The 27,044-nt window shown below is 41.9% G+C and overlaps 1 protein-coding gene across 8 annotated transcripts in view; it reads right to left on the bottom strand.

Moving 5' to 3' along the window:
- Window positions 1–15,084: 15,084 nt before the first annotated feature.
- The window catches only part of ZMIZ1 (zinc finger MIZ-type containing 1), a 318,498-nt gene continuing 306,538 nt past the window's right edge, over window positions 15,085–27,044 (bottom strand). For all 8 annotated transcript variants that reach the window (XM_075841809.1, XM_075841811.1, XM_075841810.1 and 5 more), the window contains 7 exons: window positions 26,799–26,959; window positions 26,622–26,689; window positions 26,178–26,246; window positions 25,018–25,265; window positions 23,494–23,657; window positions 22,343–22,582; window positions 15,085–18,340 (listed from right to left, as the gene is read on the bottom strand). In XM_075841809.1, coding sequence (XP_075697924.1) covers window positions 18,233–18,340; window positions 22,343–22,582; window positions 23,494–23,657; window positions 25,018–25,265; window positions 26,178–26,246; window positions 26,622–26,689; window positions 26,799–26,959 — 1,058 coding nt within the window. In that variant the 3' untranslated portion in view covers window positions 15,085–18,232. The remainder of the gene's footprint in view (window positions 18,341–22,342; window positions 22,583–23,493; window positions 23,658–25,017; window positions 25,266–26,177; window positions 26,247–26,621; window positions 26,690–26,798; window positions 26,960–27,044) is intronic.

The raw sequence follows: 27,044 nt of genomic DNA, 5'->3' as shown, positions 1-27,044 counted from the left end.
TCCATTTATACCTGCCGTTTTCTCTTCCTCATTGCTTGTTATTCTTCTTGGATTCCTGGCCCCACTTCTGCCTTGCTCCAGCCTGCTTCTGCCGTGCTTCTGCCTTGCTTCAGTTCCCGCTTATCCTGCTTCGCTCTGCCCCTGGCTTGCTTCCTGCTCCGTGCTCTGCGTTTGTATACTCCACTACATCCTGATCCTGACTGGCTCGTTCACCACTCCGTTTCCTCACGGTGTTCCGTGGGCTACTGCCCCTTCCCTTGCTTGTTCCCTGTTTGTATCCCCTTGCACTTAGTCAGCGTAGGGACCGCCGCCAAGTTGTACCCCGTCGCCTAGGGCCGGTCGTTGCAAGTAGGCAGGGACAGGGCTGTGGGTAGATTAGGGCTCACTTGTTCCCTTCACCTCCTTCCTGCCATAACAAAATAACAAGCCCGCTCTGCCCCTCCATCCCGAAACTAATGGCCAAACGGAAAGGACTAATCAATCCCTGGAACAATATTTAAGGTGCTTCATCTCTGACTGTCAATTTGATTGGGTCTCATTCCTTCCCCTCGCCGAATTTTCCCTCAATAACCGGGTCAGTAACTCGTCAGGGGTCTCCCCGTTTTTCTGTAATTTCGGGTTTAATCCAAGGTTCTCCTCCGTTTCTCCTGGTTGTTCCAATAATCCCGAGGTAGAGGACGTTCATCGGGAACTGTGCACTGTCTGGGCCCAGGTTCAGAAGAACCTAGAGGCGTCCCAGAGCGTACAAAAGATTCAGGCGGATAGAAGACGTTCTGCTAACCCCCGGTTTGTCGTCGGGGATCTGGTGTGGTTGTCGTCTAGGAACTTGCACCTTAAGGTCCCATCCAGGAAGTTTGCTCCCCGATTTATTGGGCCTTATAAGGTCATTGAAGTCCTCAACCCTGTATCCTTCCGTCTGGATCTGCCCCCATCCTTCCGCATACACGACGTCTTTCATGCCTCCCTCCTTAAACGCTGCTCCCCGTCCTGGTCCCCCTCAAGGAAACCTCCTGTTCCCGTTCTCACCCCTGAGGGGGTGGAATTCGAGGTGGCCAAGATTATGGACAGTAGGATGATCCAGGGCTCCCTCCAGTACCTGGTCCATTGGAGAGGATACGGGCCGGAGGAGAGGACTTGGGTACCTGCTCGAGATGTTCACGCTGGGGTATTGGTCAGGAGGTTCCACCTTCTCTTCCCCACTAAACCGGGTCCTCTTAGTAAGGGTCCGGTGGCCCCTCATAAAAGGGGGAGTACTGTAAAGGATCTGCCAGGCACTACGTCTGTGGATACTCCCAGGGTTAATCAGTTGACACCTGAGGCCAGACCTCTTAGACTGACACCGGCTCCCACCAATCAGGGTGGCAGGCTCAGGAGTGGGAGAGCCTATCGCGGCCTGGTCAGTCGGAGTTAGCTCCGCCCCCTGTCCATTTATACCTGCCGTTTTCTCTTCCTCATTGCTTGTTATTCTTCTTGGATTCCTGGCCCCACTTCTGCCTTGCTCCAGCCTGCTTCTGCCGTGCTTCTGCCTTGCTTCAGTTCCCGCTTATCCTGCTTCGCTCTGCCCCTGGCTTGCTTCCTGCTCCGTGCTCTGCGTTTGTATACTCCACTACATCCTGATCCTGACTGGCTCGTTCACCACTCCGTTTCCTCACGGTGTTCCGTGGGCTACTGCCCCTTCCCTTGCTTGTTCCCTGTTTGTATCCCCTTGCACTTAGTCAGCATAGGGACCGCCGCCAAGTTGTACCCCGTCGCCTAGGGCGGGTCGTTGCAAGTAGGCAGGGACAGGGCGGTGGGTAGATTAGGGCTCACTTGTTCCCTTCACCTCCTTCCTGCCATAACACTTGAAGAATTTTTGGGGATTTGTTTTACTATCCTTGGCCACCTGCCTTTCATTTTGTATTTTTCTAATTTTATTACCTTTTTACAGATTTTATTAAGATCTTTATATTTTACAAAGGCTGCAGATGTACCCTCAGATTTGTATTTTTTAAATGCCCTTTTTTTGTCATGTATTGCCCCTTTCACAGAAGGTGTAAGCCATGTGGGGTTTAATTTGAGTCGTTTATACTTGTTACCTATAGGAATAAATTTTGCACTATAATAACTCAAAGTAGATTTGAAAATCTCCCATTTATCATTTGTTCCATTATTTGACATTAGTTCTTCCCAGTCCATATCCTGAATTGCAGCCCTCATCCTGGGGAAATTGGCTTTCTTAAAATTAAATGTTTCTGCCCTCCCAGCCTGCGTTTGTTTTTTACAGTATAGGTAAAATGTAACTATATTATGATCACTGTTACCAAGGTTTTCACGAACATTGACATTCCCAACAAGATCTGCATTATTAGAAATGACCAGATCCAACAGAGCTTCACCTCTAGTCGGGTCTTCCACAAACTGGCCCATAAAATTTTCCTGCAACAGGTTGAGGAAGTGTCTCCCCTTTGCAGTTAAAGCTGAACCATGACACCAATTAATATCCTGGAAATTAAAATCTCCCATTATCACTACAGTACCCGCCTGTGCAGCCCGCTCCATCTGTTTATATAGCTGAACTTCCATCTCCTCAGTTATATTGGGGGGTCTATAGATTACACCAAAAGTAATTTTTTCAGTGTTTACCTCCCTTTCTAGTTCCACCCACAAGGTTTCAACCTCCTCACAGTATTCACCCACTATTGTCTCTTTCACACTCGCCTTCATATCATTTCTCACATACAGACATACACCACCGCCTTCATATCACTTCTCACATACAGACATACACCACCGCCTTTCCTATTTGTCCTGTCTTTCCGAAAAAGTGTAAAACCCTGTAGATTTACAGCCCAGTCATGTGAAGAGTCCAGCCATGTTTCAGCAACACCAACTATATCTATATTTTCTTCCAGTATCAAGGCCTCCAGCTCCCCCATTTTGCTTGCTAGACTTCTGGCATTTGTGAACATACACTTTAACTTGCCTGTCAGTTTTTCACTTTTATTATCAGAAATGTGATTTGACATTAATTGGGCCTTTTTATTTACACTGATGTTTTGTAACGAAAGGATCTCCTTATCTTGTTGTCTAGTCCTCTCCCCACATTCTGTTTCTCCCCCCACCAATATAGTCTGACCCCTCTCTAACCTGGCTACCCCTTTTTTTTCTACATTGACCTCCCTCCAGGAGCAACTTCTCCCAACCATCAAGGAGCAACTTCTCCCAACCATCCAGGAGCAACTTCTCCCAACCATCCAGGAGCAACTTCTCCCAACCATCCAGGAGCAACTTATCCCAAGCACCCAGGAGCAACTTCACCCAACCATCCAGTAGCAACTTCTCCCAACCATCCAGGAGCAACTTCTCCCAAGGACCCAGGAGAAACTTCTCCAAACCATCCAGGAGCAACTTCTCCCAACCATCCAGGAGCAATTTGGTGATGAACAATGCTATTTCCAGCATGATGGACCATGTCACAAGGAAAAAATGAGAACTAAGGGGATCGGTGAACAAAACTTTGAAATGTTGGGTTCATGGCCAGAAAACTCCCCAGATCTCAATCCTATTGAGACCCTGTGGTCACTCCTCAAAAAGTGGGTGGACAAAAAAAACCACAGAAATTGTGATAGACAAGCACTGTGTAACGTCCGTGGCTGCGGGCCGTCAGCTCCAACCTCCCCGACAGCCGTAGCCACGAGTTGACAAGCGCTGGCCCCAGCCTCCTCCTCAGGAGACGCCAGCATTCACGTCCACTCACCTCAGCCGGATCCTGTAGGGTCACGCGCGCACGCTCTTGCTCGCTCTATAAAGGGCAGTGCGCGCACCGGAACTTGCAATGAACTTTGACCCGTGAGTACCCTGGACTATAAGAGGGGTCCAGCCCTCTGCTTCTATGCCTGAGTGTTGTTGTTTCCCTTAGTCTGTCTTGTGAAAGGTCTCCTAAGTGTCTTCCAGCTTCCCAGTGTTCCCCGTACCTGTATCCTGTTTCCCGTGCTATCTGTACCATCCTGGTCTACTGCCGTGCTGAGCTGTTGTTGTGTTGTGCTTCATCGCCACACCTGTTCTGCTGCTCCACGCCTGACGCCTACCTGCCGCCTGGTCCCAGCCGAGCCTGCCTTGCTGCTGTCTACATTGCCTCAGGTACCCTTTTCCGGACTATAGACTTTGTACCATACCTGTTTGGCCAGCTGCCATCCCACACCCCGCCCCGTGACACACTTATTAGGTAAGAATTGGTCATCAGTCAGGATTTGGCCCTGAAGCTGACATCCAGCATGGCAGAGCGAATTGGCGAAGTCTCGAAAAAGAAGGGTCAACACTGTAAATATTACGTTTTTGCATAAACTTGATGTATTTGTCAATAAAAGTTTAAAAACTTATGAAATGTTTATAATTGTACTTCAGTAACCATAGAAACATCCTACTAAAAGATCTAAAAACCCTGAAGCAGAAAACTTTGTGAAAACCAAAATCTGTGTCGGTCTCAAAACTGTTATCAGATGTGTTATCTATATTGACCCGGCTGTACCAAGTGGTACAGAAAGTTGGTTTAGACGTAATCCGTTAAAGGGGTTTTCCACCTTCTGACAACTGATTACCTATCCACCGGATAGGTCATCAGTATATCATCGGTGCGGGTCTGGTACCCGGACCCCGCGCCGTTAAACCGCTCCAGTGGCCTGCGGCCATCGGATGTTATGGCACATAATGCGATGTACGGAGCCGGAAGCAGTTGGCTCCGTACATAGTATAGCGGTCGTGCTGTAGAAGCTCGGCCGCTATTCCGTGGCCAGAGCCATTTGCTTTCGGCATGTATGTCCAGTGCACAGAGGCACCGGACCTGCTGATCTGTAGGGGGTCGGACCCCCACAGATCATGTACTGATGACCTATCCGGTGGAAAGGTCATCAGTTGTCAGATGGTGGAAAAAACATTTAATGATCTACTCGGCTTCTCTAGATGTTACTGACACCATTCTCTTGCATAATATTTGTGCAATATCTTTAGCAAGAATGAGACGTATAAACTACTGTACAGTGTGGAGAAGAATGATTAATAAATGAAGGTGATGGGGGGACGGACAAGACCATATGCACTTTAAATGAGCTTTACTGCGCAGAGTCTATTGTTTGGCTTTCTTTCCATGTAAAAATAATAAAAATTTTCTTGCTTTATATTTGCTCTGTCAAGATCGTCTTTAAAAATAAAAAAATAAATATCACGTCTTTGTAGTTTTGATTGTGTCATTTATTTTTCTACTTGATTTATATTGGGGTTTCTACACCCCTTAAAGAAGCGCTCCTGCGGAGACATGATGTCTCCTTCTGCAAGAAGAAGAAATATAGATTTTAAAAAAAGCCTGTCAGTCTCAGAATATCTTTCTCAGCTGCCGGCGATAAAGCGTTTTACTAATAAGGTGCTAGTGGCATTTACTGTTGTGTCTGAACACATAAGCTGCAGGACGACGGTCCCACCAGATCACATTTTTCACCTCACAAAAAAAAGCGTGGTAATCTGACTTTCAACAGAAGTCACTTTTGACCACATCATCTCATGAGAGCGCTATGACTGGGGGGCTTGTGGCTAAAGTGCTGAGATCAGGGACACTACGGCGTTAGCCCATGTACCTGGGTTTGCTGAATGCAACTTGTGTTGTGGATGGCAGTCTCTATACTTATACAAGTGAGCTTCTTGTGCTTAAAGGGAACTATGTTTTCCCGACAATTTTGGCAACCAGCTGATGCTCAACAGGGCAATGCATTTCTCTTTTAAATGAATGCCTCACCTTGGGAACGTCCACTGGTAAAAGGCCTTCAAGTAGGAGATCCTGGAGATGGAACCCACACGCTCCTCACTCCTAGTTTATTAGCAGAAAACTTTACCAGTGCACTACTTCTGGTGTTGAGAGCTGGCTACAAATTCTTCCAAAGATGACATGTTCTTATTCCTGCTGGAAGTGACGATTACATTTGGTCTTATGAGGACAATAAGAAAGCTCAGAGATCAACATGAGCTGTTGGTATGCTGCTTAAAGAGTGTCTAAATAGTGAGTGTCTTCTGTGCAGAACCTGGTTCAAATCCCAATGTGTGGCCTTGTCCAAAAGGATTCTTTGCTCAGTTGTCTTGGTTATATGTGGTCCTGGTTATAATGGTGTGGATGCAGTGAAATTGGCATGTTGCCATATAAGAATGGTTCTTGTATGAAGAAAGTTACTTATATGAAGAAAGTCGCTTACACAGCTGTCTCTTTTTCGAGAAAGCTGTACTTAGCGAAAATTTTTCAACATTATTCTCATCACTCAAACATCTATCATAATCCATAGGCAGCACCTTGGGAAAGGGGGAAGTACCCCAAGGGTCACCAGGAGGAGTACAACATGGGGGTTAGAACCCACATTGTATAGAGGTGATTCCAGCACTGAACTCAGCTCACACAAGCAGTGAGCTAACTGCAGAGCTGATTTACCAGAACACATTTTTCACCTCTTTTAAATTAGAAAAAAAAAAAAAACAGAAGGAAAAGGTAATCAGACTTTTAACAAGAGAAACTTTAGATCTCATTAAGTCATGACAGTGCGGTGGCTTGGGGCTTAAGTGCTAAGTTCAGGAACACTGCAATATTAGCCTGTGTGTTCAAAGCATGCAGCTGGTGCAGTAGATGGCGTTCTCCTTTCTTATACATTAGGTGACAATGGTTTTCCAACAATTTTGTCAAGCAGCTGCATCTCAACAGGGCAAAGCATTTCTCCTTTAAAAGAATGCCTCACCTTGTGAACCTACATTGGTGAAAGTCAAAACTGGAGAAACAAGTAGGAGATCCTGGGGATAGAACCATCATGTTTTTGACTCCTCTAAATAATCATCAGAGAACTTTACCAGTACGCTACCTCTGCTGTGGAGAGCCAGCAGCAAATTCTTCCAAAGATGACCTGTTCTTATTCCTGCTAGAAGTGACGATTACATTAGGTCTTATGTAGGGACAATAAGAAAGTCCAGAGTTCAACCTGAGCTATTGGTATGCTGCTTAAAGAGTGAGTGTCTTCTGTGCAGAACCTGGTTCAAATCCTGATGTGTGGCCTTGTCTAAAAGGATTATTTGCTGGGTGGTCTTGGTTGTATGTGGTCCTGGTTATAATGGTGTGGATGCAGTGCAATGGGCATGTTGCCATATAAGAATGTTTCTTGTATGAAGAAAGTTACTTATATGAAGAAACTCGCTTACACAGCTGTCTCTTTTTCGAGAAAGCTATACTTAGCGAAAATTTTTCAACAATATTCTCATCACTCAAACATCTATCATAATCCATAGGCAGCACCTTGGGAAAGGGGGAAGTACCCCCAAGGGTCACCAGGAGGACAACATGGGGCTTAGAACCCACATTGTATAGAGGTGATTCCAGCACTGAACTCAGCTCACACAAGCAGTGAGCTAACTGCAGAGCTGACTTACCAGAACACATTTTTCACCTCTTTTAAATTAGAAAAAAAAAAACAAAACAGAAGGAAAAGGTAATCAGACTTTTAACAAGAGAAACTTTAGATCTCATTAAGTCATGACAGTGCGGTGGCTTGGGGCTTAAGTGCAAAGTTCAGGAACACTGCAATATTAGCCTGTGTGTTCAAAGCATGCAGCTGGTGCAGTAGATGGCGTTCTCCTTTCTTATACATTAGGTGACAATGGTTTTCCAACAATTTTGTCAAGCAGCTGCATCTCAACAGGGCAAAGCATTTCTCCTTTAAAAGAATGCCTCACCTTGTGAACTTACATTGGTGAAAGTCAAAACTGGAGAAACAAGGAGGAGATCCTGGGGATAGAACCCTCATGTTTTTGACTCCTCTAAATAATCCTCAGAGAACTTTACCAGTACGCTACCTCTGCTGTGGAGAGCCAGCAGCAAATTCTTCCAAAGATGACATGTTCTTATTCTTGCTGGAAGTGACGATTACATTTGGTCTTATCGGAACAATAAGAAAGGCCTGAGCTTGTGCTTAAGCTGCAACCTAAAAATAGTGAGTGTCTTCTGTGCAGCTCCTGGTTCAAATCCTGATGTGTGTCCTTGTCTAAAGGGGAGCTCTACTGGGTGGTGTTATTGTGGTGTGGAGGCAGCGCAGTGAGATTGTTGCTGCATAAGAAAGTTACTTAAAAAAGACAGCTGCATAAGTAACTTTCTTCATATGAGACAGCTGTATTTATATAGTAGATTATTACAGATCCCCGCAATATACTCATCACTCAAACAGGTATCATAACCCATCCCTCCGTAGGTGGCACTTTGGGAAAGGGGGAACTGCCCAAGGTCACCAGGAGGACAACATGGGTGTTAGAGCCCACATTGTACAGAAGTGATTCCTGCACTCAACTCAACTCATCTCACGCAAGCTGTGAGCTAGCTGCACAGCAGCTTTACAAGGACACATTTTTCACCTCTTTTAAAAATGGGTAATCGGACCTTCAACAAGAAAAACCCTGGCTGACATTACAGTGGCTTGGGGGTTAACGGCTTTTAAGGCTGGAGATAGAACTCGCATGGTCCTCACGCCTCGAATTTATTAGCAGAGATCTTTACCAGTGCGCTACCTCTGCTTTCCAATGTTGGCAACAAATTCTTCTAAAGATGACATGTTCTTATTCCTGTTGGAAGTGACGTTTGCATTTGGTCTTATGGGGACAATAAGAAAGCTCAGAGATCAGCCTGAGCTGGTGGTCTGGTGCTTAAGCAGCGTCTTCTGTGTGGACCCTCGTTCAAATCCTGAAGTGTGACCTTGTCTGAGAGGAGAACTCGCTGGGTGGAGGTGGTTTAGTGAGGAGGTTGCTGCGTAAGAAAGATACTTATGTGGCTGAACCAGTTCTCTTTTACAGAACATTATTGCAGATTTCATCAATATACTTATCACTCAGCAAATATCACGTTCCATCACCCCGTAGGTGTTGCTCTATGGGGAAGGGGGAAAGCTGAATGTTGTGCACATAAGCTGTGAGCTCGCTGCTCCACCGGAACGCATCTTCACCTCATAAAAAAGTGCAGTAATCTGACATTCAACAGAAATTACTTTGGACCGAATCAACAGACGTGCGCTGTGTGCTGTGACTGGGGGGCTTAGGGCCAGGGCCGGTTTTAGACAGAGTCTGTTTGCTGCCGGGGCTTGTGTGCCCGGGCTGCTTTTTTTGTCTCAGTCCGGCCCTGGATCATACCTATAAATATTTGCCCAGATCCAACCAATATATTTTTTGTAATTGAAATGGGTATACTTGTAGGTGTATTTGCTTCTACAGGATATGGTTGTGTAATAAAGGGAACTGTTTTTGTTTTTTTTTGTTACTATACACAGTACTGAAACAAACTTTTGTTTATTCTGTTTATATATTTTGGATTATATTTTCTTTAAATGCAGTAAAGAAACAGTTCAAAATATTGGTTTTACAACATGCAACTCTACATAAGAAAACTGAAAAAGGACCTATTTATTGTATGGGAGAGTATTGTGGGCATGCTTTGTGGCATGTGCAGAGGTCACTGTGGAGTGTGGAGAAGCTTCAGCTATTGCTCATCAATTATCTGTGGCATGATGCAAATCTCTGTTGCTCCAGCACTAGAACAGAACGGTTACATTTCATTGTAATCCTGTACTCTGATGGGATTGGACTGCTGACTGCCCCTAGTGTTCACAGCACAAGCTGACATTTTTTAAAAATAAATAAATATCGGTTTTATCATAAAAATTATATTTAAAAAGGCGTGTTCCGGGACTGTAATATTGATGGCTGTGCCTGGTACGAAGCTGCTGTGAGCTGCAGTACCAGGCACATGTACAATAAAATGTACAACGCTGTGCCTGATAAACAATATGGGCCATGGCCCCTTCAAGCAGCTGATCGGTAGTGTTGCTGGTAGGACCCCCACCAATCAGATATTGATGGCCTATCCTAAAGTTTTGGCCATCAATATTACAGTCCTGGACAACCCCTTTAAACAATAGATAATTTTCTGACTATAGGCTTCCTTTAAGATGGATGCATAACCATAAAAGGCAATGTAAACCTTTGAAAGTGATTTTTTTTTTTTTTTAAATATCAGTCAATGTGTTTAGTGTAATAATAATTTTTAATAAAAAACAAAATAATGTAACTTTTTGAGATACAGCTGCTTTGTATTCTCTATACAGAGCAGCTGTATCGTTCGCTGAATTATGTACTCATCAGGTCCGCGGAACTAACGGGTGCAATGTCAGCGGGTCCGGAGTGTTTCTTGACACACAAGATCCACCTGTAATCCATCACCTCTAAGTTTATCCCAGCTTTGTTGATGTTTATGTATGTGGCTATGTGAACTTATGACCTGTACCTTATTGGCATACTTTTTCTCCGATACGGCTACTAGACTACATATGTCACTTCATTTTTTTAATACAGGCCGGTTGTAGAATCCGTATATATATAATTTTTTAGTCAGGTCTCATTATATGTATTATTACTAATTTTTGCATCCGCATGCTGGATTATTGTATGCTTATATACATATCTCTTGACTTCAATCTCTACTCCTTGCATAGGCTGATGCTATTGTTTGCATTGTATGACTCCTTTTTAATGTCCTTTGTATTTATCCCAATAAAGTCTTTTTTTTTTCAGTATTTCATTACTATTGTGCAGCAATTGACCTCATCCCTTGTAGGATTTCTTTATGTCCTTTTTGGTCAATGCACAAAGTAATGCTTGGTATACATGTTGTAATGCAGTAGCAACATTAGATGTACGAGAATTTTTTTTCTTTATATTGGATTCAGTATTTTATGTCGGCATCTCTCTCCCTGTATGCCCAGATAGGTTTTCTTTACTATTTTAGACGAACAGGATTATATCCATTCATTTGTACTTTTATTACCTTGCAACTGTCTTTTTCTACCATATATTTATTGTTATTTGTATCTGGAGGTCAGTTCTGGATGCAGGGAGTCCACCTCATTCTTTTGCATCTATTACTGTGTCTGTGTGTCCCATCCCATATGCGGAAAGCGTGCCAGAAAATGCGCCAAAAACGGCCGAAAATGCCTCCCATTGATTTCAATGGGAGGTGGAGGAATTTTTTTTTCCCCGCAGAAAAACAGTCTCGCGGTAAAAAGCGTCATGCCCTATCTTCAGGCGTTTAAGTCTCTGACCTCCCATTGACATCAATGGGAGGCAGAGAAAGCGTATTTTGCAGCATTTTTTGGCCGCGGGCGACAAACACGGCAAACAGCATGCAAACAGACGGAATTTTGAGGCAGAATTTTCTGCCTGCAAAATACTCAGTGTGAACATAGCCTTATGTATCTGTGTTGTTGTTCAAAACCTTCCTAATAAGTAATCAATAAATAAATAGTTAGGCTATGTTCACACTAAGTTTTTTGCAGGCGGAATTTCTGCCTCAAAAATCCGTTTGGAAGTTTGAGGCAGATTTTCCTCTCCCTACACGCCGATTTTCGCATAGTTTTTCGCCCGCGGCCATTGAGCGCCACGGGCATAAAACGCCGCAAAATACGCCTTCGCCTCCCACTGATGTCAACGGGAGGTCAGAGGCGTAAACGCCCGAAGATAGGGCATGTCCCTTCTCTCTCCCGCGAGACGGTTTTACTGCTCGCGGGAAAAAGACACCTCCGTCTCCGATTGAAATCAACGGAAGGCATTTTCGGCCTGTTTTTGACGAGTTTTGCGGCGCGATTTCCTCGTAAAAAAAAACTCTGTGTGAACATAGCCTTAAAATTCATGTCCTGTATGTTTTTTTTCTAATTGGTTATGTACAACGGAGAAAAATCAGATTTTTGTACACCACATAAAATCCCTTTCTTGTTGAATTCATTGAGGGACACAGTACCGTGGGTATATACACCCCTGCCACTAGGAAAAAAACAAAAGTGGTGTTGGTTTTGCCCAGTGGGCTATACTCCTCTACTCAGTTTGTACTAAGAGCAGTTTAGGAGAGCCTAAAACAATATAACCAAAAATACCAACACATCCCAGACCCGGTAAAAAAAAAAACAAAAAAAAAACAAGGAAAACAAGTACAATCCACAAAAAAGGGTGGGACCTGTGTCCCCCTCCCCCCCCCCCCAACGAATTCAGCGAGAGAGGGATTTTACAGCGAGTACAAAAATCTGAAATTTCTTGTTAAATCATTCATTGGGGGACACAGGCCCATGAGACATCCTAGAGCAGTCCCTGAGGGTGTGCAGAAAAAACACAGCCATGCGAACAGTCGTAACTCGCTGTCAAGCCAATGATGCTGAGGAAAAGCTGCAATTGCTGTTTAAGTATGCTGCCAGGATGCCTTGCTGGAAAAAAAACAAAAACACTGCTGCGGAGAGAGATTCCGGTGTCTGGAGGGACAGGAAGAAGGAAGACAAAAAACTTCTCCCACCGAAAACCGAGCCCACACTGCAAGAGGATTGGACGACCAAGTCCTTGTCACCAGAGCCCACCCTGCAGGTAATGAGAAGCCGAGGAATCCTGAAACGGAAAGAAAAGGGATGTGGCTAATCACGGCCCCTTTGGTGGTCTCACACTGAATAGTGGGTTCACAGTCATTCCCCCACTGCGGCCACTGAGGACTGGGTGACCTAAATGGCGGGGGAAACACAAAAATTCCACCCAGCGCCCGCAGGGGGGGGGGGGGGTCAACTAATGTGGCGTACACTCTTGACGACCCCCCTCCAACCTGAAAATAAAAAATAAATTAAATTAAACTAGAAAAATAAAAAGCAGAAGGTCATGTATACAGGTCATGTCTGCCTCCTATTGACACTAGGCTAAAACTGAGTGGCTTGGTGAAACAGGAGAGGATATAGCCCACTGGGCAGAGTCATCACTTTTTTAGTTTTTCCTAGTGTTCACCTCCTAGTGGCAGTGGACTATACCCATGGGGCTGTGTCCCCCAAATAATTATTTAACAAGAAATAAGAAATAGGTGGGTAATAAGTCTAGTGCCAATCTCAGAGAAAAGGTGGGATAAAATATTGGGTAATACTTCTAACATGTCTAGGTTTGCCCTCCGGAGAATATCACCGTTTTTTATCATCCACAGGGACCAAAAAAGTGTTGTTTTTTTTTCCAACATGATACATGCAATAAAAAAAAAAAAAAGGTGTACATAGCATTAGAGTTAACATAAACACACTGGGAAAATATATTTTTTCTTTTCCTCCGTTTGTAAAATAGCTGAGGAAAAAGGTAGTGAATGTATTTATCTTGCCGGTGGCTTTATTGTAAAGTTATCCGTTCTAGTTCGGCATTAGATCCCATGACCCGCACTTTGACTATCCGAATCCTACAGTGTCTACTGTGTAGACTGGAAGTCAGTCTCTCTATGCAAGCCTAGGAGACCAATCAAGACTCTCATAGGCTTGAATAGGGAGGCTGACTAGCGGCCCACACAGTAGACACTGTAGGATTCGGATAGTCAAAGTGTGGTTCATGTTATCTAACTTTAAGCCCTGTTCACACAATGCAGATTTGGCAAACATTTTTAAGCCAAAATCAGGAGTAGAACAGATCTGCTCTCCTGGATCCAATTGTAGTTTTAGCTTGAAAAAAATGCTTGCAAAATCTGCAGCAAACCTGCACTGTGTAAACAAGGCCTTACAATAAAATCACCAGTCAGAGAATTACTTTAACCCCTTAATGACCGGGCCATTTTGCACGTTCATGACCAAGGATTATTTTTTGTTTTTTCACGGTCGCATTCCAAGAGTCATAACTTTTTTTTTATTCCGTCGACATCGCCGTATAAGGGCTTGTTTTTTGCGGGACGAGTTGTATTTTGTAATTGTACCATTTTTAGATGCTTATAATATATTGATTAACTTTTATTAACTTTATTTTAGGAGAAAATTTAAAATAAGCAGCTATTCCAGCATTGATTTTCACGTTATAAATTTACGTCGTTTACTATGCAGCGTAAATAACATGTTAACTTTATTCTATGGGTCGGCACGATTACGGGGATACCAAATATGTAGAGGTTTTATATGGTTTCCTACGTTTGCACAATAGAAAGCCTTTTCGAAAATAATTACTTGTTTTTGCATCGCCGCGTTCCAAGAGCCGTAACGTTTTTATTTTTCCGTCAATGTGGCCGTATGTGGGCTTAATTTTTGCGGGCCAATGTGTAGTTTTCATTAGTACTATTTTGGGGTACATAGGACTTATAGATTAACTTTTATTTTATTTTTTATGGGGGGGAATGGGAGAAGAGAGAGAATTTTGCCATTGTTTTTTGCATTTTTTTTGGACGCCGTTCATCCGGCGGTTTAATTAATGTGTTCATTTTATTGGTCAAGTTGTTACGATCGCGGGGATACCATATATGTGTATGTGTGATTTGTTTTGAAACTTTTACTAAATAAAACCACTTTTTGGGTTTTATTTGATTTTGACTGTCATTTTTTTTTAAGCCCTTAGAGTCATATTTTTTTTTTTTTTTTTTAAGAGTCATATCTTCATTCCTCAAGCATTTCCGAGTTAACCCCGCCTCCTTACTTTGGATTGGCAGCTTACTTTTGATTGACAGAATTTAGGATGGACCAGTTTTCGGCGGTGGACGGGCATAAGAAGACAAACTAACGAGACTGCCGGATTATTACCATAAAAGGCGCAAAATGTTTGCAGACCGTTATTTACAGTCGGAGGAGTTTGAGAGGGGATAACGGCAATGAACTTTTTACGGCAGTGGCCAGCGAGGGGTGAGTAGAGTTCAATAGGTGAAATGCTGGTGACAGGTTCCCTTTAACTACCTTTCATCTAACCTACTTTGGGAAAATCTTTTTTTTTTCCTCCGTTTGTAGAGTGCTTCTTTACTGCTAGCGATAATACCAGTGATCTAAAGTATTCAACAATGGCGCGATCATTTAATGATTTAATATATCAAATACACATACCACAAAACTGACAAATACTTCGAGTGACGGCAATTACAAGCGGATTTTAAATAATCAGTTTTATTTAAAAAAAAAGAAGGAAAAAGAAAACAAAAAATTAACAAATGGGAAATGATGCTATACAGATATAGTGTCAACAAAATATAAAACGTATAGGCAGCACTCTTTAAATATAAAATGAAAACTTAACACAGTGTACAGGTTTCATCTGAGTACATATTTATTTGATAAATATAAGGTGGACACAACTAACTACATACAGTTTTGCAAGACTAAAAAGCACAATTACGTTATTTTTGAACATTTTCGGCCTTCACTGCGAGAGGGAGGAAGTGACACTTCTTCACTCTGGCACTGAAGGGGATACAAATATGAATGATTAAATTGTACATACAATGTACAGACAAAATACAGTGGCCCTTTTTGCATGTTTTATTGTAGATTGTACCATTTATTTATTTTGAATTTCCCCGTCTGATCATAATATCAAAAATTATACAAAGAAAATTTGGTTACAATCTTTTTTTTATTTTTTTATTTCCCTATAATCCACTATTTTTTTTCACTGTGTGTGTTTTTAACCTCATGTAGCACCTTAAAATACACAGGACTAATGCGTGTCAGCTAAAATATTAGATGTACTTGAACAAAAAAAAAAATTTAATTTTTTTTCACAAGGGTCAAAGTATTTTTACAGGAGTGGAAACAATGTTGTGATTCACACAAAATGCACCCAGCCCATCACGTTGCCCAGCCTCCCCCCCCCCCCAAATATAGGATTATTTCCAAACCATATGGAAACACACAATTTTATTTTTTTTAAACATTTTTTCTAACCACTTTTTTTTTGCAAAATAAAAAACAAACAAATGCACATTCCCAGGAAAATGAATGTGTCTTGTGTTTTAGGTCTCTACTGCTCATATACATTATTTACATAGGGTGTGTGAAGTCCTTTAACCCTGCCCAGACCCTAAAGGGCCAAGCATAATCTGGCAATGCCATCATCCCTTTTCCCCTCCATGAATGGGCTAACTTATTTCCAGTTGAAAAAAAAAAACCAGCCTGTTGCATTTTTACGTCATTATTTTTATGCATATGCTAATACAACAATGCAAAGATGTTTCACACGATGAAGGGATAGGCATTGCTTTTCATTTCTCATTGAGGATGGCATAGCATGAAATATACTTCGACCTTCAAAGCAATACAAAATTACAGAAAAAATAAAATATGACTTTAGAATTTTTATATGAAATTGTTTGTATAAGGATCAAATTGCGAAGGGTGGAAGGAGCTGAAATAGAAAGCCAATGCTCCATCCCTACCAGTCCCGCCGTGTTGCAGCTGGAGTAAGATCGTTTTCTTTTTTGGGTGCAAGCAAATTCTACATTTTTATAAATAAAGAGCTTTATAACTTGGAGTAACCCCTTCACTTCCACAGAAGCTGGAGACGTTGCTAGAGGAAAAATAATATCACTGCAGGTACAGCGGCAAATCATGATGGAAAAGGGGTTGGAGAGGGATGTGTCGCATGGGCTTGGAATTATGACCAAAAAAACTGCATGAGAACAAACTGTGTCACTAAGTAACACATTTCTAACATTTTTGAACCTATTTACAATATTTTAATTGCATATGAACAGCATGGTGCGCTGCCATCTTACTTTACTAAGACACTGGAATTTAGAAAATGAAAAAAATATAAAACACAAATAAAAAGTGGAGATGCGTTTATAAAAGCCTACATTTCTACACAACCAGGAAACAAAAAGAATAAAATAACGTCAGGAATTTCAAACTGCTAGAAGAAAAAACAAAAAAGGGTAAATTATCACTTTTCCCTCCCACCTTTTTTTTTTTCTCCATTTTTTTTGTTAAATAATTTTTTTTTACAAAATACAACTTTGGTGATAGAAAAAAAAGGAAAACAAACATTTGACAAAAATAGGATTGTTTGGTGTGTCGGTCACATCTGTACAAGCACAACACACAGGCAAAAAAACAAAAAAAAAGTAGAATCATAAAAAGGACAAGATGGCAAAGCTGGTACACTGAAAAGGAGCGCGAAAGAGGGAATCGCTTACAAAGAGGCAAGAAGAAAAGTCTTCCTTTAAGCCTTCCTGTACTAGGAGAATGAATACCTTTTCATCTATACAGTGGGCCAGCAAAGTAGGAAAGCAGTGGGAAAAAAAATGAACAAAGTAAGTAACATTGATTGGCACACATGCACTTCTGTACAAATATAACAACAGTTTTACAGAAGCAAGCAGCATTAACACACCAGAAGAACAGAAACGGTGTCAGACTCATGCATTTAGACCCCCACCCCCACACCTCTAGAAGGTACCTGGACCATAAGGTGGCTGGGAAAGAAGATTGCACAAATAACACACATTTTTTTTTTTTTTAATGTGGATTTATATTAAAATGAAAATAAATCACCAGGCAGATAAAAAAAAAAAAAGGACAGTTAATATGTAACAGTCTTCTTGGGTTAAGAAAATGATTAAAGAACAAAAACATAACCCTTAAGCTGCTTTATTAAACCAACATCAATGCCCCTTGTTGCAGCTTAAAAAAAAAAAAAAGAAAAAGAAAATTCAAACAAAATGAGATAAAGTTATGATGAACTGGGCTTCCTGGATAAACCATCAGGCGATGTCGTCCTTTAGCGGAATTCCATGCGGTTGGTGTTTAGTCTGTGCATTTAGGAAACGTCCGACCAGGGGCCTGAATATTTTTATTTAAAAACGTTGCAGTAAAAATAGGAGAACTGTATTCTGGCAATAAACCAAAGACGCAGGAGACCCTTGAGAAGGCTGTCCTCTATGTCAGCACTTGTGTGTGGCGTGAGCAAGATGTCTACCCCTAAATGCTCAACGCTTAGGAACCTTGTGCTTAGTGTGTGGTTGTTCCATCTTTCTCCCAATCTCATGGTTCAGTTCTTTTCTCCAGCTGGCGTGAGACTGGTGGTGGTGTGGGAAGGGGGGGGGGGGGGAGGAGAGTAGAACTAGGCTTTAGGAGGTGTCATGCGTCTTGCGTTTAATCTCCACCACCTCTTAACATGCCTAGTGAGGTCTTCGTCTTCAAAGTTTCCCATTGATCAACCTCAGAATGGGAAAACCAGGAAGCACCACATGAGAGATCTACAGGCAGCCCGAAACTGCATGTTGCCTTGTAGCAGCGTCACTCTAAGCACATCAGTCTAAGGCAAATGCAGCTGCAAGACTGCCGGGAAGGCAGACATAATGGATAAGGGTTTGTGTTTCCATAACTGTGCCTGCCTTTGCGTGTCGTGACTGGCTGTATTATGGACTGGGGAATGGGGAAACAGCTGCCCTTTAGTTGTTCTCAAACAGTGAGAGAAGGTCATCGTTGCTGTTGTTTGGTAGATCTGGAGGATCCAGGTAGGAAAGAAGCTCATCTGGATTAGTAAGCTCTGGAAGCAGCTGCAGAAGGGATACATAAAATAATTATTATACTATTCATGAACATGACATTAACTACATTTCACCATTGCAGCGATGTTACGCATTGGCTGTACTTTTACTTTGTTCTTCCCACCTTCTAAAACCGTTTTATGACCCCCCCCCCCCTCCATGATATTAACAAGAAAACAAGATTTTTGTACTCAACATAAAATCGATTTCTCGGTCAATTCATTGGGAGACACAGATCCCACTATCTTATTTTGGTTTGTTCCAGGCACGGGACCTGTGGTTTTGACGGTTTGGCTGAATTTTCTCCAGGGACCATGGATTTGTTTTTTGTTTTTACTACTACTTTTGTACAAACTGAATTAGCCAATGCCTGTGGGAAGTGCCTGGGCGTAGCTAGGACTCTTTGCTACCTTGTATCTGCCTCCTCTTGACAAAAATATTGTTTGTATATGCCTATACAGTGGCTTACGTCAGAACCTTTAGTACAAGGTATATGTCTGATGGAAAGCTCAAACGTGATGTGAACAGAGCCTTTAAGGTGTTCTGCCATTCGAAATCAAGTTTTTATTTTAAACATATTTTTTTACTATATATAAACACACAACACAGGTTCCAACACTGACAATAGATGATGGAAACAGCTCCCCTCCTATACCTTCCTGCCTAATGACCTCTGCACAGGTCACAGAGCATCCCTAGAAAAATTCTCCCATAGAAGTCAATGGGTCCCCTTCTGTTCACAGGTTCCTGTGGTCCATGTGGCTGCTGTAAAGCATATCCCTAAATGCTGTTAACATTAGCTAAGGCAAGATAGTGGCCCATAATAATGCGAAAATAGAATTAAAAAAATCTACAATAAAATAATAAAAACATTAGAAAAAATATATATATTTTTCACTATCTAGTTTTATTTAAGAAAATAAATATAGGGGATACATAGGTGATAAATTCCCTTTAAACATACAGAAATAAATTATTTTGTGAAATTTCCTGTCAATGTCTAGCAGCTGTAAGGATCCAACTGGCAATAGTGGCCATGGATGCTGTTAACCCGTTAGTGACCGGCCCATAGTCTTTTTATGTCGGTCACTAACGGGCCTTATTCCGATGCCATAGACTTTTTACGTCGCGGCATTGGAATAAGTAAACAGAGCAGGGAACTGTCAGATCTCCCTGCTCTCAGCTGCCAGAGGTAGCTGAGGGCTGGGGGCATCCCTGCTCTGCCGGGTGAGATGGATATTAGTATCGATCTCACCCGTTTAACCCCTCAGATGCGGTGCTCAATAGTGAGCGCCGCATCTGAGTGGTTTTGGAGAGAGGGAGGGAGCTCCCTCTCTCTCCCACTGACAGCCGACGATAAGATCGCCGAGTGTCTGTGTCTCCCATGGCAGCCGGGGGCCTAATAAAGGTGCCCAGGTCTGCCTGGAGCGAATGCCTGCTAGATCATGCCGGAGGCATGACCTAGCAGATGCCTGTCCGTTTTAAACGGACAGGCAGTAATACACTGCAATACAAAAGTATTGCAGTGTATTATAGTAGCGATCGGAGGATCGCATAGTGAAGTCCCCTAGTGGGACTAGTAAAAAAGTAAAAAAAAAAGTTTCATAAAGTTAATAAAAAAAAAAAATGTGAAAAAAAAAATGAAAAACACACTTTTTCCCCTTACAAACTGCTTTACTATTAAAAAACCAAAATAAAGTAAAAAAGTTACACATATTTGATATCGCCGCGTCCGTAACGACCCAGACTATAAATCTATTACATTACTTAACCCGCACGGTGAACGCCGTAAAAAATTAAATAAAAAACGATGGAAAAATTTATGTTTTCTGTGAATCCTGCCTTAAAAAAAATGTGATAAAAAGTGATCAAAAAGTCGCATCTACTCCAAAATGGTACCAATTAAAACTACAAGTCTTCCCGCAAAAAAAAAGCCCTCATACAACTACATCGGCGAAAAAATAAAAACGTTACGGCTCTTCAAATATGGAGACACAAAAACAAATAATTTTGAAAAAAAAGCGTTTTCACTGTGTAAAAGTAGTAAAACATACAAAAACGATACAAATTTGGTATCGTTGCAATCGTAACAACCCGCTGAATAAAGTTATTGTGTTATTTATACCACACGGTAAACGGCGTAGATTTAGGATGCAAAAAAGAGTGGCGAAATGTCTGATTTTTTTCTACCCCCCCCACCCCAAAAAAAGTTAATAAAAGTTAATCAATAAATAATATGTACCTAAAAATGGTGCTATTAAAAAATACAACTTGTCCCGCAAAAAACAAGACCTTATACAGCTATGTCGACGCAAAAATAAAAAAGTTATAGCTCTTGGAATGCGACGATGGAAAAACGTAAAAAATAGCTTGGTCATTAAGATCTAAAATAGGCTGGTCATTAAGGGGTTAAACCCTTCCAAGATCCTTCAAGAAAACAAAACAAAAAAGAATCAAAAGGCTGAATCGACTTCAGAAAGATTCAGACTGCTCTTACCAAGTCAAGGCATTGTAAAACCCATGGTCCCGGATGAAAAAAGAGGGGTCAAAGAAGGGAAAATGATCTGCTCATTAATATGGAATGCAGGTGTGTCATTGTACATGTAAGGCTTATTTCCACTGGGCTGAACAGACTAATTTCCATCCTATGACATGTTCCACACCTTGGGTTCTGTCCTTCTCGCAATCACACCTTGAACAGGGACTTGATGGCTCTTTCCATTCTTTTTTAGAGAATTTTGGTTCCTTTCAAACCTGAGAGCTTTTTTTGCCGGGTATTCTTTCCTGGTAAGTAGCTTTTCTGGTGGCTGTCACTTTCATCAGGCGGGTTTCTAAATTGCGGCTTTGTCCTGCAAGCTATCATTTTGGGTCGTCCATAGGAATAAAGTGGTGTGCTGACCTATTCTGTCAGCACACCACTTTGATTAATTTAATGTTATCTTCATTGAAAAAAACTGCTTTTCAATGGAAATCAGGAAATTTCTAAGTGACGCTAAACTTTTGAAGTGTATATTGGTAGTGTATATTGGTAGTGTATATATATATATATGCTTGAAAATGCTTCCATTGAGGAAGTGAAACGTTGCATTTGTTGGGTGAATAAACGTCACTTTTTTTCGTGAGTGCTGCTTCCATACTCTTGTCTTTTTGCCTGCCTGGGCGGAGCTAACACACTTTCCAACCTAGTGTCGCCTCCTAGTGGCAGGAGCATACAACCATGATGAACAAAAAAAAAAAAAGAAAGTATACTGCGCTATATACATTTTTTGCGAGATGCCTCTGCATAGAAACGCGTGCTCAACTACATTATTCTATACAGCACAAAAAATAAAGGTTGGCGTATACACGGGATCCACCAAACGTAGGGCTCAAACGCAGGTTTACGTAAGAAGTTAAGATGGTTGACATTTCTAACCATTCCCTACTGGTTCAATGTCTACACTTACACTACAACAAAGGTCTGAATTCTGGAAATAGTAGTTATTACATCAAGCATTGCACAGCAGTTCTTCTCAAACTGTGAGGTGCAGCTGGGGAGGCAGTTTTGACAGGAGTGATTAGATGCTTCACAGTCCTTTCTTTGGCTGCACCATAACCGACTTGTTTTGGGCTCGTTTTAATGTTATACTGGGATCAGGAGACACATTTGAAAGATAAATTAGGTATTTTTAAAAACTTTGGCATGGACTCACCACTGGTGAGGCCCAGGAATCACGGTGTTCTGGCTGGTTAGGCCCCAATATAAAAAGACTGAGAAGCCCTGCTATACAGTAAACTTTCCCCAACAATGTAGTGCAGCGGAGAACACTGTTTTATAGAAGCTCTGTCAAGCTGTTGGGTGTGAGTCTATGGACAAGCAACCAGTAGATTTTCAGATTAGTGCAAGTTAGGTAATGCAAAGTGTTTGCAGTTACTAAATTTGTACGTACATTATATTTATTTAGACACTAAAATTGTGTTCATATGAGAACATATGCTTACATAGTAACATCGGTTTCTACATGAACTTACATCCAGTGATGGTTCTGGCATATCTGGAGGTCCCTGACCACCAGGCTGACCTTCTAACACAGAGGAAGGGTTAAAGGCCATGTCCCCATGTGGATGGTTAGCAGCTTGTGGTGGGTGTCGAGGTTGAGGTGCTGGTCCACCATGGTGTAAAGGCTGTCCAGGCTGGCTTCCTGGGTGAGGCGGATGTAAGCCCTGAGGCATGGAGCCATGAGACTGTTCAGAATTTCCTACATGAGGCATCTAGAAGACAATCAATTAGGAAAAGTTCATGTCAGTTAGCGTTACACACAGTACATAACAAGATATTCCGGGGATAAGCTGTTCTAAAATCCTATCCATGGTGCAATCTACACTCTTATCCATGGAGCAATCTACACTCTTATCCATGGAGCAATCTACACTCTTATCCATGGAGCAATCTACACTCTTATCCATGGAGCAATCTACACTCTTATCCATGGAGCAATCTACACTCTTATCCATGGAGCAATCTACACTCTTATCCATGGAGCAATCTACACTCGTATCCATGGAGCAATCTACACTCGTATCCATGGAGCAATCTACACTCGTATCCATGGAGCAATCTACACTCGTATCCATGGAGCAATCTACACTCGTATCCATGGAGCAATCTACACTCGTATCCATGGAGCAATCTACACTCTTATCCATGGAGCAATCTACACTCTTATCCATGGAGCAATCTACACTCTTATCCATGGAGCAATCTACACTCTTATCCATGGAGCAATCTACACTCTTATCCATGGAGCAATCTACACTCTTATCCATGGAGCAATCTACACTCTTATCCATGGAGCAATCTACACTCTTATCCATGGAGCAATCTACACTCTTATCCATGGAGCAATCTACACTCTTATCCATGGAGCAATCTACACTCTTATCCATGGAGCAATCTACACTCTTATCCATGGAGCAATCTACACTCTTATCCATGGAGCAATCTACACTCTTATCCATGGAGCAATCTACACTCTTATCCATGGAGCAATCTACACTCTTATCCATGGAGCAATCTACACTCTTATCCATGGAGCAATCTACACTCTTATCCATGGAGCAATCTACACTCTTATCCATGGAGCAATCTACACTTTATCAAAATGCACATTGTTAACACTTACAGAGTCCTGCATGGAGTGGCTTAGAGGTTTGTCCATCGAAGACATACCGCCAGGCATGTCAGGTGGATGAGATAACTGGGGCCCATGCATAAAATCGTTCATAGACGTCCCACCAGGTGCTCCGTGGGGAAAGTCAAAGTTGCCATGACCTTGATAATTATTTCCTATAAATAAAGAATAAATGTATATAATTATTGACCTATTCAGATATATGTATGCACCGTTACAGAGTTGATAAGGTTGAAAAAAAACACAGGTACATCAAGTCCAACCTATCGTGTTGACCCAGAGGCAAAACCCCCATGAGGTTGATTCCAATTTGTTCATTAGGGGAAAAATGTCTCCCCGACTCCAAATACGGCAATCAGAATAAATCCCTGGATCAACATCCCATCTCCAGAATCTAGTACTCATATCCTGTAATATAATATTTTTCAGAAAAGGCATCAAGGCCCTTCTTGAATCAACCATCACAACATCCTGTGGCAGAGAGTCCCATAGTCTCACTGCTCTTACAGTAAAGAATCCCCGCCTGTGATTGTAATGAAACCTTTTTTTTCCTCTAGATGTAGAGGATTCCCCTTCGTCCTTGTTACAGGCCTAAGTGTAAATAGATCATTAGAAAAATCTCTGTACTGTCCAGTTATATATTTGTACATTGTAATTAGATCACCCCCTAAGCCATCTTTTTTCTAAACCAAATAACCCCAAGTTTGATAACCTTTCTTGGTACAGCAATCCACCCATTCCCTTAACTACCTTAGTCACCCTTCTTTGCACCCGTTCTAGTTCAGCCACGTCACACTTATACAGAGGAGCTCTATTAGCAAACTTATGAAGACAAAACAAAGCGCCACCCACCAATACTAATATAATATACATATTTACATACACACACTTTTTATTTTAACCTGCAAACTATCTCAAATATCCTTTTCCTGTAATAAGTTATCTAATGTTGAACATGCCACCTCTGGGAGTTTCATGCCATTCTCTGAGAGAATCCTGTTAACAGCCCTTTCTGGCCCGGTACTCTTATAAGTCAGTGACATCAGAGGGACGTTAGACCTCATAGCAACCTATTAGCTCTTACATGTCTATTTTAGTAAACCTGATGACAAGGGGAATGGTAACACCCAATTGTATGTTCATTCAAACATTTCTACGAGGAAAAACGAGGAACGACAACGCAGGGTTACAAATAAAAAGGCTGTAGAATTGTTATTTTATGGGAAATGCAAGTATTTACTAAATGAGAAATGCCAGGAAAGTCAACAGGTCCTCTTTGGGAGGCCACCGGAGTACAGAAAATCGAAGTGTTGTTATGATAATTCAGTCACAAAAATTCTCCCCAGATGCACCCTGTAGCTTCAATATCTGAGTACTCATTCAACAGATTTATTGTCCCACTTGAGAGCACTGGACATCTATGGAATTAACATCTTTATACGTATATGTACTATAAAAATGTTCACGAAGGCTCTACAAAAAATTAAAAGCCTGGGAGTTTTTATAAGAATTTACCTTGTCCAACATATTCGTTGGAGTTACCACTACCCGGGGGAGGTGGCAATGATGGGTAAGGTGAAGGGCCAGGCCCTAATGCAGCAATCATTTCCATTACATTGGGCATGATCATTTGACTGGGACTCATAGTCTTAAACCTCTTGGAGGGCATCCCATCAGGATCATCCTTGATGTGAATCTCTGACTTGATAGCTACCGGCCTCCAGCTGCAAGTGGGGTCTATGGTTACTTCTTCAAATTCAGAGCTGAAAAACAAGAAACAAAACACTGTTATATAAGAGCAATATAAACATGGTCAAGTGGTGTGGACTACGGACGTGGATAGTCAGCAGCGCTGTATGCAATATCAAGGTATTACTGACTGTCCTGGTTATTCACTGCTTAAACTAAGCACAACTAAAATACAGGGTCTGGGCACAGTAGAAAGAAGTTGGCACTACTCGTCAATCTCTTTAGTAAGGAGCAGGTACGTAATGCAGAAATAGGACAGGAGTTTCTTGGCCAAAAATATACAGGATCTGCTGATATCATTCACGCATATGGATGTCTCTCTGGAGGTTTCCGAGAACTGGAGATACATAAGATAAGACCCCGTGCACACGACTGTAGAATTCGTCCGTAATTATGGACCCATTCACTTCTATTGCCTACGGACACCTTCCCATATATTTACGGGAAGGTGTCCATGCTGTAGAAAGGCTCCGCAAAAGATAAGACATGTCCTATTTTTTGCTTTTTACGGACCGTGCTCCCAATACTTTATATAGGAGCACGGCCCGCAAATGCGGGTGGCTGTCCGAGGCCGTCAGTGCCCGTAATCACGGACCGGGATTCGGGTACGGTCGTGAGCAGGTTGCCTAAATTAGTGATCGTAGGGACATTTTACTGGGCTTCGGGTCTGTAATCCTAAAAAAGTAAAACAGTCCCTGAAATGGCTACTTACAGGAACAATAAGTTATCAACTGCAAAGCAAATGTACATAAGGTATGAGGTAGACTATGAAATGTCTAGTCAATCTTTATTGTATATTCTGTGATCACCTTTTATACATAAAGAAGGGAAGAAGTAGAAAGAGGTCTCATATAACGACTGCTTTTAGCCCTTGTAGAAACAAATATAAAATGACTGGGCAGTATTCAGCCTCGGTCTGTACTTACTTCTGTACTGCATTTAAGATTCCCCACATGAACTGATCTACTTCCAGGCCTTCTAAAAGAGCTGTTTTACTGTAAGAAAGACAAGATATCAAATATTATAGGAAATGCTCAAAACCAATAGAAATGCAAATGTGTCTTCAACCTATATTGAGTATATATTTTAGGTTTTGACTGAAGAGAGAGGTAAAACTCCTGTTGTTCAGCTATAATGCCAGTGTAGGGACCCATCTCTGTATGAGGTCACTTTGTCGTGGCAGGTGAGCTCCACGATTTGACCAAAATGTGAGCTAAGAACCTCACATTTATAAGTACAGTAAATAAAGCAGTGATGCAAATTATATTATAAATATTCAGAATTTGCATAAATCTCAGCGCCCGCGGTGTACTTGTGTGTATTTGTTAATTCCCTTGTCCTGTCGATAAAAACGATAAACGTATACTTACTTGCATACAGGACACCGCCACGTTCCTCGCTCGCAGTTCAGCTGTAGGTAGGATTCTAAGTCGAAGCACTGTTAATAGAGAGGGAGGGCTCATTTGAAATCTGGGGGCAAACTCAGGTGTAAGCTCTACAATAACGGAAATGTGAACAGAAACAGATGACTTCTCAGCTGTACTTACCTGTACATGTTTGCAGTCATGTCCCCTTGCCGGCAGCTGGATCCGCCTGAATGTGATTGGGCATTTCAAGGAGACTTTGATGGCCGTCTGCTCTACACCATCCTCCCCATTCAGAGCTGCGTTCCCAGACGAAGCCGCTACACTGCTGAAATTTCTCTTTACTGCACAAGCAAAACACAAGTCACGAATTAATAAAAGAAGTTCTATAAAAACCTGGTCTGGAACAGTATCTCATTACGATAAGTA

This window comes from Rhinoderma darwinii, chromosome 11 (genome assembly GCF_050947455.1).
Source record: "Rhinoderma darwinii isolate aRhiDar2 chromosome 11, aRhiDar2.hap1, whole genome shotgun sequence".
Classification (NCBI taxonomy): Eukaryota; Metazoa; Chordata; class Amphibia; order Anura; family Rhinodermatidae; genus Rhinoderma; species Rhinoderma darwinii.
This window is presented reverse-complemented; position numbering and strand designations above follow the sequence as displayed.